Source organism: Microcebus murinus, chromosome 27 (assembly GCF_040939455.1).
Source record: "Microcebus murinus isolate Inina chromosome 27, M.murinus_Inina_mat1.0, whole genome shotgun sequence".
NCBI lineage: Eukaryota > Metazoa > Chordata > Mammalia > Primates > Cheirogaleidae > Microcebus > Microcebus murinus.
The window spans coordinates 7,373,149-7,388,825 of NC_134130.1; the positions used below are offsets into that span (position 1 = coordinate 7,373,149).

General features: G+C 60.9%; 1 protein-coding gene across 1 annotated transcript; it reads right to left on the bottom strand.

Annotated features, from left to right (window-relative positions):
* Positions 1-2,262: 2,262 nt before the first annotated feature.
* Positions 2,263-10,940, bottom strand: PLK5 (polo like kinase 5 (inactive)). Its single transcript, XM_075998128.1, is given in 15 exon segments — positions 2,263-3,236; positions 4,390-4,500; positions 5,554-5,595; positions 5,598-5,710; positions 7,066-7,143; positions 7,393-7,477; positions 7,909-7,985; positions 8,192-8,318; positions 8,421-8,619; positions 8,990-9,085; positions 9,191-9,278; positions 9,371-9,500; positions 9,890-10,006; positions 10,105-10,218; positions 10,833-10,940. Coding segments are annotated over 15 exon segments (1,671 nt in total). The 3' UTR covers positions 2,263-3,050.
* Positions 10,941-15,677: the final 4,737 nt, after the last annotated feature.

Consider the following 15,677-nt stretch of genomic DNA (forward strand, 5'->3'; position numbering starts at 1 on the left):
AGCGTTCCACGAGGATGCTGAGAGGGAACACCCCCTTCCCTCTGCCGCTGGACGCACCCAACCGCAGCTCAGCCCGGGTGGTGGGGGCAGCTCAGGAAGCCCAGGCTGGGCCAGTGAGCTCCGACCCTGGGACTTGGCCCGCACAAAGGGGGAAGTGGCCGCTGCTTGTCCGCTGGGCTCGCTGAGCCGGTAGGACGTCAGCCCGTGCCGGAGTGACTCATGCCACCACGCCACAAAGACTGGCTGGAGGGTGAAGCCAAGACAAAGGATGGGAGGACGAGGTAGGGAAAGTGAGAGAAATGAAGAGGGAGGCGGTGGGGGGGGGAGTCCTTAGTCTTCATCTGAGACCAGATCCAGCCTGACCTGCAACCGTCTCTGCTTTGGAACACTTCGGTGTCAGAAGCCAATCCTTTGCTTTGCTCCTAACCATTAGTAAGGGGGTTTCTGTCATCCGAAGCCAAATGAATATGATACCATCAGCAGAGGAATAGATAAACACAATGTGGCCCATCCACACGTGGAACGTCACTCAGCCAGGAGAAGGGACGAGGCTCTGACACAGGCCACGGCGTGGAGGGACCTTGAGGACATCGTGCTCAGTGAGAGACGCCAGACACAGAAGGACACACAGTGTGAGACTCCATTTATATGAAACGTCCAGAACAGGCAGATCGCCGAGACGGGACGTGGATTCGTGGTCCCCAGGGGCTGGGGAGGGGGTGGGGTGACAGCTATAATGGGGACTTGGCGTTTTTAGGAGAGGATAAAAAGTCTTGAAACTGCAGCGCAGGGGCGGCGCAGAGCACTCTAATGCACCCAAAGCCACGGAATCACTCAGTTCAAAATGGTGGACTGCATGTTCCAGGAATTTCAGGCCAATCATTAAAACGACAGACCGGGCGCGGTGGCCTGTAATCCTAGCACTCTGGGAGGCCGAGGCGGGCAGATTGCTCGAGGTCAGGAGTTCGAAACCAGCCTGAGCAAGAGTGAGACCCCGTCTCTACTATAAATAGAAAGAAATAAATTGGCCAACTAATTGAAAAAATTAGCCGGGCATGGTGGCACATGCCTGTAGTCCCAGCTACTCGGGAGGCTGAGGCAGGAGGATTGCTTGAGCCCAGGAGTTTGAGGTTGCTGTGAGCTAGGCTGACGCCACGGCACTCACTCTAGCCTGGGCAACAAAGCGAGACTCTGTCTCAAAAATAAACAAAAACAAAAAAATGACACTCCTGCCCGTGTGTGCGTCCCCTCCTCCAGCTCCCACGGCCGCCCTGCAGCACGGTGTCTCCTCCCAGCTGGGCGCACCAAGGCGTGTGACCTCCCCGACCTCCTGGGCTCCTCGCCGCCCTCACACGTCTGTTTTCTCTCCACTCCCGCCGGCCGCGTGCGTTTGGCCTCCGCTTCCTCCCCTTCCGCACACCCGGCTGTCCCCTTCCCCTCCTTCCACAAAAAGCAGCCAGGGGCTCTCTCTGCAGATGCGGTCGCCCGCCAGGCACGTGGCTGGGGAAGCGGGGACACCACGGTCGTCCCAGTTACTCTCTCCAGGAACAAAAGCGTGATGGGAGAAAACCAGGCGACCCTGGCAGCTCCCCAGAAACGGAAGGGACCCGGGGACAGGAGGCGGTGGAACTCCGGGACCTGAATTTGATTGGTTAGATTGCTATTTTGTCACAAAGAGACGGCATCCTTGTTTTACTTTTGGAATTGATAGGAAATAATTTGAAAGGGAGAACGCAGTGGGGAGGGTGGGGGGGGGTCCTCCGAGCTGCTGGGTGGCCCCGGGCACGTCACACCCCAGTCTGAGCAGCGTCACACCCTGCTTAGGACACGGGGTGCCCGGCGGGGCTGGGATGGGCCCCCAGCCCCCAAGCAGCCCCTGCGTGTCCGGCAGGAGGCTGACCGGCCTTGGCCCCTGTGCAGCGTGGACCTCAGTGAGGGGACATCTTGGGGACACGCGTGGGCTCCCGCGCCTGTGAGGTGCTGCGTGGGTGCGGAGCGTGCTGCTTCCCCCAGGAGAGGCACTTTTCAACACCGCTGCTTTTTTTCTGATTTCAGAGGCCGTGTGCTGCGGGAATTCCGCGTCGCGTCTGCGTATTTCAATTCCTTTCTCCAAAGCAGGGTCTCTCCGTCCTGGCGCTGTGCACGCTGGGCCGGGCGCGTCCCTGGGGCGGCGCGTCCTGCGCGTTGCAGGTGCTGAGCAGCGTCCCTGCCTCCACCTGGTACGTGCCAGGAGTATTTTTTTTTTTTTGAGAGGGGGGTCTTGCTATGTTGCCCAAGCTGGTCTCGAACTCCTGGCCTCAAGCCATCCTCCTGCCTCAGCCTCCCCAAGTGCTGGGATCACAGGCATGAGCCCAGATATTTGTTTACCAAGTCCCCCACTCTTGGACGCTTAAGTTGTGCCCAATTTTTTCAGTATCACAAACACTGCTGCTGTGAATATTCTCACTTTGTCCTCATTCAGGTTCACGCCTCTCTGAGGGTTCACTGGACAGCCGCCTGCTCACACGGCCGCCCCTCCTGGTGCCCCACAATCATGCTTGTGCGGGTGGTGGGTGTGAGTCACCAGGTCACCTCTTGCACGTGACATCTCGTCCGTGACGAACAGCGTGCGGCTCGCCCTCTACCCAATCTGCCCCAGGTGTCCTCCCTGCTCATCCTCTCAGCGGTTGTCCTGTATTTTGAATTTGGGGTGACGGCGGAACCCCACTTCCGGTACTGATTTCTGTGTTGGTGAAAATCTCGCCCGTCTCTGCCTAAAGGAGCAATGGGATCAGGGGACCCAGGGTCACAGCGAGTTTGAGCACCCCGTCACCGACGCTTCTCAAACTCCTTCCCCCGAAGCGAGGCAGCGGCAGTCTCTAAAGCATCGTGTTTTCTTTAATGAAAAAGAAACAAAGCCCAACAAAAGTCTGGGGTGAACAGTCATGCCACAAGTGGGGGTCACACCCTCCCACGCCTCCTGCGTTGCCCTCAGGTCTCGCCAAGGAATAGAAAAGGCGCCTGGGTCCCTGGCACCATCATGCAGGGGTCCACTCTGACCCTCGGTGGTACTAGATGCTCTGCAGCATGCGGAGAGCCTGGCGAAGGCGCTGCCGGGTGGCCGGGGTGCAGCCGTGGCTCCGCAGGACACCCGGGGAGCAGGAGGTGCCGGGGTGGCCCTGTTCCCACTGGGTGAGCAGCAGCCCCTCGCCCTCGCCACTCAGCACCAGCTGGGCCTGGACGCCCCTGGAGCTGACCTGCCAAGCGTGAGAAGCCACGGTCAAGGGAGAAGGGTCACATGGAGACAGCACTTTCTCTCATGATTTTTTTTTTTTTTAGAGACAGGGTCTTGCTTTGTCACCCAGGCTGGAGTGCAGTGGTGTCACCGCAGCTCACTGTAGCCTCCAACTTCTGGGCTCAAGTGATCCTCCTGCCTCAGCCTCCCCAGTACCTGGGACTACAGGCATGCGCCACCACACCTGGCTACTTTTTCTGGTTTTCGTAGAGATGGGGGTCTTGCCATGTTGCCCAGGCTGGTCTTGAACTCCTGGCCTCCAGTGATCCTTTCACCTCAGCCTCCCAAACTGCTGGGATTACAGGCATGAGCCACGACGCCCTGGCCTGAAGATGATCCTTTCTTTTTTTTTTTTTTTTTTGAGACAGAGTATCACTCTGTTGCCCGGGCTAGAGTGAGTGCCGTGGCATCAGCCTAGCTCACAGCAACCTCAAACTCCTGGGCTCAAGCGATCCTCCTGCCTCAGCCTCCTGAGTAGCTGGGACTACAGGCATGCACCACCATGCCCGGCTAATTTTCTATATATATTAGTTGCCCAATTAATTCCTTTCTATTTATAGTAGAGACGGGGTCTCGCTCTTGCTCAGGCTGGTTTCAAACTCCTGACCTCAAGCAATCCGCCCACCTCAGCCTCCCAGAGTGCTAGGATTACATGAAGATGATCCTTTCTAACGGGGGACACCAGCCCAGACCAGGGTGAGCCCGTTAGCAGCCCGTACACCCGCCTCCGCACACAGAGGTGTTTTTATGCTGTTATTGTAAAGTGACAATAATGACATGGAAAAGTGTGACCCACTCTATGGCTTCTGAACTGTGTTTCTGGTCTGGCTGTGATTTCTCAGAAACCATGGCGATGCTCAGGCCAACTCTAACCTGAAAACCATTTTCTACCGAAATGACATTTTGACAGTGGCTACATCCATCGCCCAGGACAAAGACCAAAGGTGATGTTTTGCCATCACTGAAACACGCCGTTTATCTTTGATGTTGCAGTTTTTGTACTCAGGAGCCAATTGTTGGTTGTTTTTCGGGATGGAAATGTTTCCCGGGACTCCCCCACAGCCGGGTGGGCCAGGCCCCGCCCTGCTGAGCCCCGCGTGCAGGGCCCGGCTCACCTGCAATGTCCCGTCGCTGAAGAGCAGCAGCAGGACCTGCTCGGATGCCAGAAAGCGCAGCAGGCAGAAGCTGGGCCCGGCGGGTGGCGAGGGCGCGGGCAGGGTCCCCTCCTGCAGACAGACTCAGCCCTGAGGTCACTCAGGCCACGGGGGTGTCCCCACCTCCCAGCCATCGCCCGGCCCGGCCCTCACCTGTCGCAGCCGTTGCTGCATGTAGCAGTCGAAGAGCCGCAGCACGGCCAGCTTGGCGCCCAGCGGGCTGGGCACGTCCCTCAGGGCGAAGGTGTGCAGCCTCCCGCGGCCAGGCGTGTAGCAGACTTGGCTGTGGCCGGGGCACAGGGCGGTGCCTGCTGTCGGGGCCTCTGTCCTGGGCACCCCATGCCCGTGGACACCTTCGCGCCCAGGGACAGCCCCTCGAATGGTGGCTTTAAAGACCAGCTCTGCACTGGCACTGACTACGCTGTCCACACGTCCAGCCCTGGCCTCTCAGGACGTCCTGATCAGCCCCCAACGTGTCCCTTCCACCATGTCCCCATCCCGGATGGCGGCTGCTCCATCCCTCCTGCCTTCAACTCGGACTCCAGCACCCCTCACCTGCCCCGGCCACCACCCCAGCCCAGGCCACCGCTGTTACCAGCCTGACTAGTCCGCCCGCCTCCCGGCTGGCCCCCTGGGTCACTTCTGACAGAAAGATTTCATTAAAGACCTGAGTGAGCCCCTAATCTCACTGCCCAAACCCAGCGGTGGCCCAGGAGGCTCTCTGACTCACGTCTCCCTGTCTTCCTCTTGCTCTTTCCAGCGTCCCTGCTGTTCTTCTAACCTGAAACGCTCAATCCCACCTTGAGGACTTTGCAGATGCTGTTCCCTGTGCCTCAAGTGCTGTTCCCAACAGGCTCCCTCTTGTCATTCACATCACTTCCTCAGAGTCCCCCTTCCCCATCCATGCCACGGATATTCCCCTCCCCGCAATCTGTCACCTCGCCTGGTTCAGTTCCTACCAAAAAAGCACTTAGACGTTCATTTGTTTAGCATTGTTATCCCCTACCAGGCAGTGAGCAGCTGTAGGTGCGTGCAGCAGGTGATTACTAAATACTCGAGGGATGAATCAAAGAAAGGTAGGGAGGAGGGCCTGGTCCCCCAGGGGACAGGAGCCCCACAACTTACCCTCCTGGGGGGCGCAGGGCCATGTGGGTGCCATCCCTGAGCAGGACGCCGCAGCCCCCATCAGAGAGTTGGTAGCCAAAGCCGTACTTGCTGGAATAATCCACCCACTTGGGGGCCCAGAGGACGGGTCGCTGCTCCCCTGGGGGGTCCTGTGTGGCTGGGTGCAAAGACAGGTGAGCTGAGCCTGGGGTCAGGCTGGGGCCTGGGTGGGGCCCTGCAGACAGGACTGGGCAGAGGTCTAGGGGTGCTTAAGGTGGGCCAACAGGCAGCGGAGGGACCAAAACCCTCCAAGGAGCTGCCAACGAACCCTCTCCTCGCAGACGGAGCATCTGAGATCGCCGCACGTCTCCACAAACAAGTAATTCGGAAACACGTGTGATGTCCAAAACACTCTAAGGCTGTATTTTATTTAAAAAATTGGGGGCCAGGTGTGGTGGCTCACACCTGTAATCCCAGCACTTTGGGAGGCCGAGGTGGGAGGATTGCTTGAGTCTAGGAGTTCAAGACCAGCCTGGGCAACATAGTGAGACCCTGTCTACAAAAAATTTTTAAAAATCCGGCCTGGCACAGTGGCTCAAGCCTGTAATCCTAGCACTCTGGGAGGCCGAGGCAGGCAGATCGCTCAAGGTCAGGAGTTCAAAACCAGCCTGAGCAAGAGTGAGACCTCATCTCTACTAAAAATAGAAAGACAGGCCGGGCGCGGTGGCTCACACCTGTAATCCTAGCTCTCTGGGAGGCCGAGGCGGGCGGATTGTTCAAGGTCAGGAGTTCAAAACCAGCCTGAGCAAGAGCGAGACCCCGTCTCTACTATAAATAGAAAGAAATTAATTGGCCAACCGATATTTATATAAAAAATTAGCTGGGCATGGTGGCGCATGCCTGTAGTCCCAGCTACTTGGGAGGCTGAGGCAGAAGGATCGCTTGAGCCCAGGAGTTTGAGGTTGCTGTGAGCTAGGCTGATGCCACGGCACTCACTCTAGCCTGGGCAACAAAGCGAGACTCTGTCTCAAAAAAAAAAAAAAAATAGAAAGACATTAATTGGCCAACTAAAAATATATAGAAAAAATTAGCCAGGCATGGTGGCGCACGCCTGTAGTCCCAGCTACTCGGGAGGCTGAGGCAGGAGGATTGCTTGAGCTCAGGGGTTTGAGGTTGCTGTGAGCTAGGCTGACGCTATGGCCCTCTAGCCAGGGCAACAGAGTGAGACTCTGTCTCAAAAAAAAAAAAAAAAATCAGTTGTGCATGGTGTCACACGCCTGTTGACCCAGTTGCTGGGGAGGCTGAGGCAAGATGATCACTTCAGCCCAGGAGTTGGAGGCTGCGGTGAGCTCTGATGACACCACTGCACTCTAGTCAATGTGACAAAGCTAGACCCTATCTCTAAAAGAAAGGGTCCCTTGTTCCTTAGGGGAGCCCAGAAATCCCCAGAAGGGCCCCAGATGGGGCAAAGGCTATTTTCCCTGGAAACTGAGACAAACCATGGCCCCTGGGGGCGCTGCCTGAGGCTCCTACCCGAGGGCCCAGCATCCAGGCAGAGCTGCAGGTTCCTCATGGCTGCCTCCACCTCCGGCCTCTGGCTCCCCTCCGGCCCTGGGGAGACAGATCTATGTGGGGGCCAGACAGTCCCGGGTTCCTACCAAGAGGGACCCCTCCACCCAGCCCACCTCCGACTTCTGCATCCAGAAAAATCTCATTTCCAACCCAGAAGGATTCAGGGCATCATTCCCATTTTACAGGTGGGAAAGTTGAGGCCAGGAGAGGGGGGGGTGACCCTGGCAAGGGTCGGCCTCTGCTCCCACTTCTGGATCCTCCCTCCCTGGAGACAGAGGGTCTGCTCACCTGCTGGGTCACTCCGGAGGGTGCCCTGCGTAAGTAGGCGGATGGGGGCCTCCGGGCAGGGAGCCTCCCTCTCGGACAGGGAGAGCTGGGCAGGGAGCAGCAGAGGTGAGGGGTGGCCACCTCCCTGCGACCCCTTGGTGGCCTGTCCCTCTGCCCCACCAAGCTCAGCACCCGGAGGAAGTGGTTTCCTCTTGGGATGCAGCCTTGGAGTGTCTCAAAGGCATACAGTAAGCACTCAATACATGTGATGGAATGAACCAATGGATGGGAGTAGGGCCCTGCAGCCTGGGGCTTGGACCTTGAGAGACCCCAGGTTTGGGGACAGAGTTGTGCCCAGATGGGTTTCCACCCCAGTGGGGCAGGACAGGCCAGGGAGAGGGGTCCAGGCTTGGGCAGCCCCGAGGGGGCTGGAGGCTCTGCCCAGGGGTCCAGGGAGGACTGCATGGAGGAGGGAGCTGTAGTAGGGGCCAGGGACACCCTCCATGTGCCCCCCATGTCCCAGCCCTGGTTCTTCACCTTGCTGCCCCACTCCATGGAGTCAGGGTCCTGCTCGTCCTCCCCACGACCCGAGGCCTCTTTCGGAGTGAAGGAGCCTGGGGGAGGCAGAAGCTTTGCGAGGCAGAGCCTGGGCCGCGTGCAGGGGGAGGCACCTGCCACCCACACCCCCCTCTGCGACAGGCGTGAAGTTGCAGAGCGGGCGGGAGGTGTCAGCAGGCGTGGGCAGGTGAGGGGCGGGCAGGTGGGAGCAGCGTCGGGAGCCTGGGCAGAGGCGGGCAGGTGTGGCAGGCGAGGCACTCACAGGGTGGCCGGCACTGGGACAGCAGCAGTTGGCCCACCTTCCGGAAGAGCCTCCCCAGAGGCGGGGGGACGGTGAAGATGGGTGGGCTGTGGCAGGAGTGGGGCGGCAGCCGGTCCGGAGTGAAGCCCTGCGCATGGGGGTCCATGGTCAGCCCCCCAGACGAGGCCACCAGGCTCCTGAGCACCTGGGTCACCTGGGGTCCTGGCCATGGCTGAGAGGGTCCCCCCACCTGTGTGAAGAAGTCGTCCTGCAGCAGGTGGTCCAGGCTGGGCCGCTCGGCGGGGTCAGGGGCCAGGAGGAGGGCGATGAGGTGGCGCGCGTTGGGCGACAGGTGGTCAGGCTCGGGGTAGTGGCCATCGCGGATGTTCTGGTACATCTCGGACAGGGGTGCCGCCACGAAGGGTGGGGTGCCGGTCAGTACCGTGTACCTGGGCCAGGTGGGGGCAGGAACCTGTGTCCAGCTTTTGCTCACGCCTACCTGTGCATACCTGGCCCTATCCCACACGGCGCTACTGGGCACAGACCTTGTAGCCATTTCCCCAGACCTGGCCCACATCCATGTGCACTTGGCCAATGCCGCACACCCCGAGGGTGACATCAGCACCTGTCTACACCTGCCTGCACCGGGCTCCCCCTGCACACACCTTTCCAATCCGATCTGATTCTTGCTCACACCTGCCCATCCTCCCCTGGGCATGCTGACACCTGTCCCTACCCGCCCGCACCTGCCCGTACCAGGTCCCACCGGGGAAGACCTGCCCCCTCTCCCCAGGCCCAGGGCTCCAGGGCCCCACTCACATGATACAGCCCAGAGCCCAGATGTCTGACTGGCAGGAGTGCCCATTTCTGGAGACAACCTCTGGGGCCTGGAAGTTTGGGGTCCCGCAGAGCACTCTGGGGAGCGGATTGTGGAAGGCTCAGGAAGGCTGGGGCCCCCATGCCAGATTTGGGGCCACCTGTGCCCCCCCGGACAGGCTGCTCAGAGCCTCCCGCTATCACCTGTGGCAGCGGCCCCCCGGCCCCACCCTAGCAGCCAGGCCCAGGTCTCCGATCTTCACCTCCATGTTCTTGTTCAGGAAGAAATTACCTGCCGGCGGGCAGGGGAGCTGCGTGTGAGGGTGGGTGCCGCACCCCAGCCTCCCAGCTGGCCCCCCACGGGTGCCCGTCCCCAGCACTCACTCAGCTTCAGGTCCCGGTGCACGATGCGCCGCTGGTGCAGGTAGCGCAGGCCGCTGACCAGGCCCCGCAGGTAATAGCGCACCTCGGGCTCTGTCAGGGTCTGCCTCGCCTTCAGCACGTGGGCCAGAGACTGCAGGTGACAGCGGCCAGCACCAGCGTCCAGCAGACCCAGGTTAGAGGGGAAAGGTAAGTTTGACTCGGCCAAGGCGAGCGCGGCTGAGTGCAAGAAGGGCACAGGTGACCACATGCATGCACAGGCCCATGCAGGTGAGCCCAGGTGTGCCCAGGTGTGCCCAGGTGGGTCAAGACAGCCCAGGTGGGCATGGCGAGTACAGGATGGACCCTGATGCCACATGTGGGCACAGGAAATGCTGGTGACAGGCCCTGGCAGAGGGCTCACGGGAGCGTGGTGTGGGCGCAGGTGGAAGCAGGTAAGCCCAGGTGGGCAAGGGTGGGCACAGGTGGGACAGCAGCCATGAAATGGGCCAACCCTCCTCCTGCCCTCCGCCCGCTTGGCACCTGGCGGCTGCAGTACTCCAGCACCATGTACACGTGGTCACGGTCGGCAAAGTGTCCATGGAAAGCCACGATGTTGCGGTGTCGCAGCCGGCTGTGCAGGGCGATCTCCCGCTCCACCTGCGGGCGACGCCGGGACATGGGGCTGCCCACCCCCGCCCCCCACGGGAGCCTTCTCTGCGGACAAGTTGCGGCTGGGCCCCTGATGGGGGACCTACCTTCCCCCGGGGCTGCAGGCGCCCAGCCCCGGCCCCGCTCCGAGGCACCACCTTGAGGGCGAACACTGCGCTCGTGGACATGTCTGTCAGCTTGTAGCAGCGGCTGAAGGCGCCCTGTGGGGAGGCGACCAGCTGGAGCAGCGGGCAGGTGCGCTGCGGGCAGTGCGGGCCGACGCACAGGGACCCCGGTGTGGCCAGGTCTCTTCACACACACTCGAGACAGAGGACACCTGCTACCTCCCTGTCTCTGGCCACATCTCACACCCACCTACCTGGACACACAACAGCGCAGACACGCGTGAAGGCGTAGGGACACAGCATACGGACACGCAACATCACGCAGCCCAGGACACGCCGCACACAGCACAGCACTTGGCCGCTCAACACAGCGGCGCGCACTCCGACGCGGGCACACAGAAAGCGGAGATGTGTAACACATTCGCACGCCACACCTGGGGACAGCACGGCGGCACAGTCGCCTCCAAAGGACCCGGACGCGCGCCCACGCCCCGCACACGAGCGAGCGCGGACGCCGGTTCCCGCCACACCAGCCACTACAGGGGGGTCCCCGGCCCCGCCGCGCAGCCCACGCAGGCACAGCGCCGCTCGCCAAACTCACACGGACACGCGACACTCGCAGAGACGAGGGCCCGGGGCGCGCGCGCACTCCGCCCCCGGCCGCCCCCTGGCCCAGCCCCTCGCCAGGACTCGGGGTGCCGGGGCCCCACCTTGCCGATCAGCTTCCCGCGCCTGTAGACGCGCCCTGAGCTCGGGTCGCGCAGGAAGGCGGCCACCAGCTGGCGGCTCCTGCGCGGCCGCCGCGGCCCGGGCTCCATCCCGCCGGGGACCCGGCCGGCCGGGACACGCGCGGGCAGCAGCGCAGTGGCCAGGACCACCGCGCCGCCGCTCCGGGGCTACCGCCGCCCGGGGTGATTCTTATTGGCTGCGGGGGCGGGCGGGGGCGGGGCCGCGGGCGGGGCGGGGGCGCGCGGGGACGCGGGGCGGAGGGGGCTCCGGGGACAGCGCCAGTGCCCCACGCTCCAAACAGGCGCCGCCGCTCAGCCTGCGCGCTCCAACCCTGCACCTCCCGCTAGGTGGGGACCTCCAATACGCCCATTTACCGAGCAGGAAACTGAGTCTCTCCCGCAGGTGGGGACTGGGGGCTTTGGGGGTGAGGGCTCTCCCCAAAGTGCGCTTGAAGTGTGAGTCTCGCCATCCGGAATGTGTCTGAGTGTGGGTTCTGCCTGCTGGCGGGTCCCTGGGGCTCTCTCCTGCTCTGAATTCTGCCGTAGCTCCCAGTGCCCAAGGACAACCCCAGTATCTGTAGGGCTGGGGCTGGTGGGCAGGGCCATGAGACAGGGGAAGGGACCAGGGAGGCAGGACGGAGGCTTGGGGGCTCCCATGGGGTGGGGGTGCCCTATATGAGGGAGATTCAGCAGCGAAAGGGATGGGATGTGGGGTTTGTGACTCCTGGCATGGACAGCCAGGTGAGCTGTCCCCGAGATGGACACCTGGCAGAAGCAGTTGAATAAAAAAAACAGTGGAGGGGCTCCCCGGCCACTGCTGGTCCCCACGGGGGCTCCTCCCATTGTGCTCCAGCCCCTCTGCAGTATGCTCACCCTCGTCCTTAACCCATCCTGGGATGCAGGATCCACCTTGTGCCCATTTTACAGGGGAACACACTGAGGCCCAGGGTTGCTTCACCAGGAAGGGACAGTGCATGATTTGAATCCAGACAGCTGCCTCTGGAAGCCACAGTATTAATCCCCAAATGTTACATAACACAACAGATGGGGAGGGGTTAGCAGGGCTCCGTGCGGCTGGAATTTTCCAGAGACAAGATTTCGGAATCTGGCCCAGCCACACCGCCAGGGACAGGAAATCCATCCCTTAGGGTGATGTCCACCTGGTGTGTCCAGTGGGGGCCCTGGTGCATTTGACAGGGCAAGACTTGGGCACCTTTTTGGGGGTTTGGTCTCAGTGCCAGGACCGAGGATGCCAGGCTGGTGCAGGGCCAGCTGGCTGCAGCCGGAGAGCCCTGCTAAGGAGGACCGGACGCCGCCAGCAGAGAGGTGGGCAGCTCAGGGGCCCCTGGGTCTGAGCCGTCACAGCACTGTCACCCTAGAATCCTCAGGGGCAGAAAGCTAGTTCCTTCTTGGTAGCCCAATGTTAGTTCGGGTATTTATTAAGCACCTACTGCATGCAGACCTGTGCTGGGCTTGAGTGCCCAAGACAGACCCAGCCCTGCCCTTGTAAAATGACAACAATTTAAGGGACTGCAGGGAGGTGGCCCAAAATTTAACCAAGTCAGGGGTCAGAGAAGGTATCAGAGGCGTGAGTCAACCAGTCTCTTTCTGGGCAGTAGCTTGTCCCTGAGGAAGGTGCTGTTCTTAGCCCCATGCTCCAGATGGGGAAACTGAGGCTCCTGTGCACGCCTGAGATCACTGGGCCACAAGTGGCTGAGCCTGCCTGGACTCTAAGTCACAGTGGGCTCAGAGCCCCTGTCTCCCCACGATCCTGTTTCCCTGCAGGCTTCCTGTCCCAGCAGCCCCCGGGAGCTGTGCTAGGCAGAGCCCTCCTGCTGGGGCGCGGCGGAGCTGGCCAGGTGTCCAGAAACTTCCTGGGGGGGAAAGAAATCGGAGTTCCTGGCCTGGAGCCGCACAGCCTGCCTGTCAGCTGATGCCCGCTGCGCCGGGACCGGCTCCCGCTCCCTCTCCCTCTCCCGGGCTGTGTCTTCTCAGCTGACCCCCACTTCAGAGCTGGGGGGGTTCCTGGTCCCAGCTTGTGGCCCTCTGAGCAGGGACCCCCTGTCCCTGCCCTGCCCTGGGGAACCTGCCCACCCCAGCCTGACCTGGGTACTTTTAGGGGCACCTGGGGATGGATCCCTGAATGCCACCCTCGGCTCTCCCTGAACCCTCGCACAGACGTTGGGGGAGGTGTGTTCTTGGGGTGATGAAAATATTTCAGGCTTAGACAGAGGTAGGCGGCGGTTGCACAGCATTGGGTGAGCTAAGTGGCACTGAATTGTGCATGTTAAAAGGGTCATTTTATATTATGTGAATTTCACTATAATGAAAAGGAAAAAAGGAAGCAGAGTGGGGCTGGGGACACGTTTAGACACAGGGTCAGAGGGAGCATCTAAGAGGTGGCCTGCCCTGGGGGTCAGGGAGTGATATCCCCCATTTGGGACGCTGGAAACAGGGATGTGTCCTCTGCACATCCCAAAGGGATGGGGCCTCAGGTTTGAGAACCCGGCAGGGGACATTTCGACAGTGAACTTCATGTCTTGGAACCTGTACTCGAGAATGAAATAAACTGGATATTAAGTTGAAAAATAGAGGTTCACTAGCAGCAGGATTCACAACAGCAAAAAGGTGGAAGAAAGTGTCTATCGACCGACGCATGGACCAGTGCAGTGTGGCCCATTGCCACGTGCAGTATTGCTCAGTCTTGAAGGGACTCCTGTCACAGGCCGCGGCACGGAGGGACCTTGAGGACATCGCGCTCAGTGAGAGACGCCAGACACAGAAGGACACGCAGTGTGAGACTCCACTCACAGGGGGTCCCTGGAGTCGTCAGAGCCACAGAGACAGGAAGTAGCGTGGTGGGTGCCGGGGCTGGGGAGGGGGCGTTTCACGGGCACAGTGTGTCGGCTTCGGGAGACGAGAATGTTCCGGAGACGGGGGGTGCTGACGGCTGCGTAGCACTGAATGTGCTCAGTGCCGCTGAGCTGTGCATTTAAAAACAGTTAAGATGGCAGATTCTATGTTATGTATATTGTCACAATCAAAACATGAAAATGTATTCGGTTCCTCACCCTCCAAAACACACGACTCTAGGGGACTCACGAACACCCGCATTCTACAGAGGAGGAAACCGAGGCACGCTTGTGTGCCAAGCACAGCGCTGCTGTCTCGCAAAGAAGCAGGGTTCAGCGGGGCCGCCTGAACCTCCCGCTGCAGCCCCTGCCCTGGGCTCCCCAGTCCTGGGTGGCCCCTGGCTGGACCCCCCGGCAGCCCACCTCCACGCACCCCTGCACTCCAGGCCTCGGGCTCCACGTCCCTCCAGTCCCTGTCCTCTCGCTGACCTGCGATCTCTCTTCCATACTCAGCAGATATCTCGGGAGAAGCACCCGGAAGCTTTGCTCAAAATACCTGCTGCAGGTGGAGGGCGGCTGCTGAGGCAGCGGGAGGCCACACTCCCCTGGGGCTCTGCCAGCCCCTCCCTGGAAGGTGCTGGGGTGGCAGCCGCCAGGCAACCTGACTCAGCCCCGTTCCCGCATCCCTCTCTGGTCCCCTGGCCTTTACCAAGCACCCGTGGAGTCCCACGTGCCCGGACGCATGAGCCTCAGCTGACCATGCTGGTCCCAGGGGAAGGTGCCCGGGAGCGGAGCAGGCGGGAGGGAGGGGTCCCTGTGCTCCGAAACCCCGTGATCGTGGCGCCCTCAAACCAGCCCTTGGTCTTTCGGTCTTCTCCCTCTCGGCAGGCCCCTGCTCCATCTTTCTGGCCCATGCTTTCCCGCTGTCCTGCAAGCCGCCTCCTCCTACTCATCCTCACTTCACCGGGACCCAGGGCTTCATTCTGAGGCCCCCTGTCCCCTCCCTTCACGTCCTCCTGCTGACATTGTCCAGACAGGTGGCCTTCATGCGGACAGTGAGTGCGGGTCTCAATTTTGGCCGGGGGACGGCTGACGTGAGCCGAGTGTCCCTCCTCACCTATCTCAGCCTGAGCTCCCCAGAGGCAGAGCCTGAAGCAAGGGTTTGGTGCAGGGACTCGGTTTGGGGAGGAGGGGAGGAGCTGGGCACCACTGGGGACCCTCAGAGGGACTGGGTAGAACATTCCCCAGAATTGGTCACTCAAACCCCAACCCCCTGCTATCTGTCCCGCATTTTCTGGGGCTTTTGCACGAGACGTTAACCACCTAGTCCACAGCACAGAGGGGCCGAGAAGCTCAGGCAGGGGCTCCACGCTGCAGCCTCCACGCTCCCCACTCTGGCCATGCGGCCTCCCTGTTAGCCAAGCTCACACCACGGTCATCCCCACAGGGCCTTTGCACGTGCCCTTCCCTCTGCCCAATACTCTCCCCACCCCCAGTCTTTGCCTGTTGGTTCTTCTCATCTTTTAGGACTCAGGCGGGCAGGGGCTACCTGTGTCCAGAGGGCCGCCCCCACCCCATCATTCCCTAGCCCCGATCTGTATCTGTCCACTTTTTGGTCCCATCAGGACCTGAAATTACGCTATTTCCTTGCTAGTTGGCTGGTTTTCTGTCCCACGGGACTGAGAGCTCCAGCAGCAGGGACCTGGTCCGTCCTCATCCCTCCTGTGACCCCCGTGAGGGTGGACACCCTTGCCCGTGTGCCCTCTTCCTCGCCAGACACAGTGTCAACCTGCGCTCAGGGACATCGATCGACTTGAGCTACAGTCGAGGTGCCACGTGGCTTCGGAAATGGCCAGGCCTCCATGGGGACGGTCTGGTTTGTCTGCGTGGCTCTTTCTACTAATTATGAGACAAATAGCTCAATAGCACATGGGAACCTGCAGCAGAAAATGGGCATTAGCTGGGAAAAATGCCC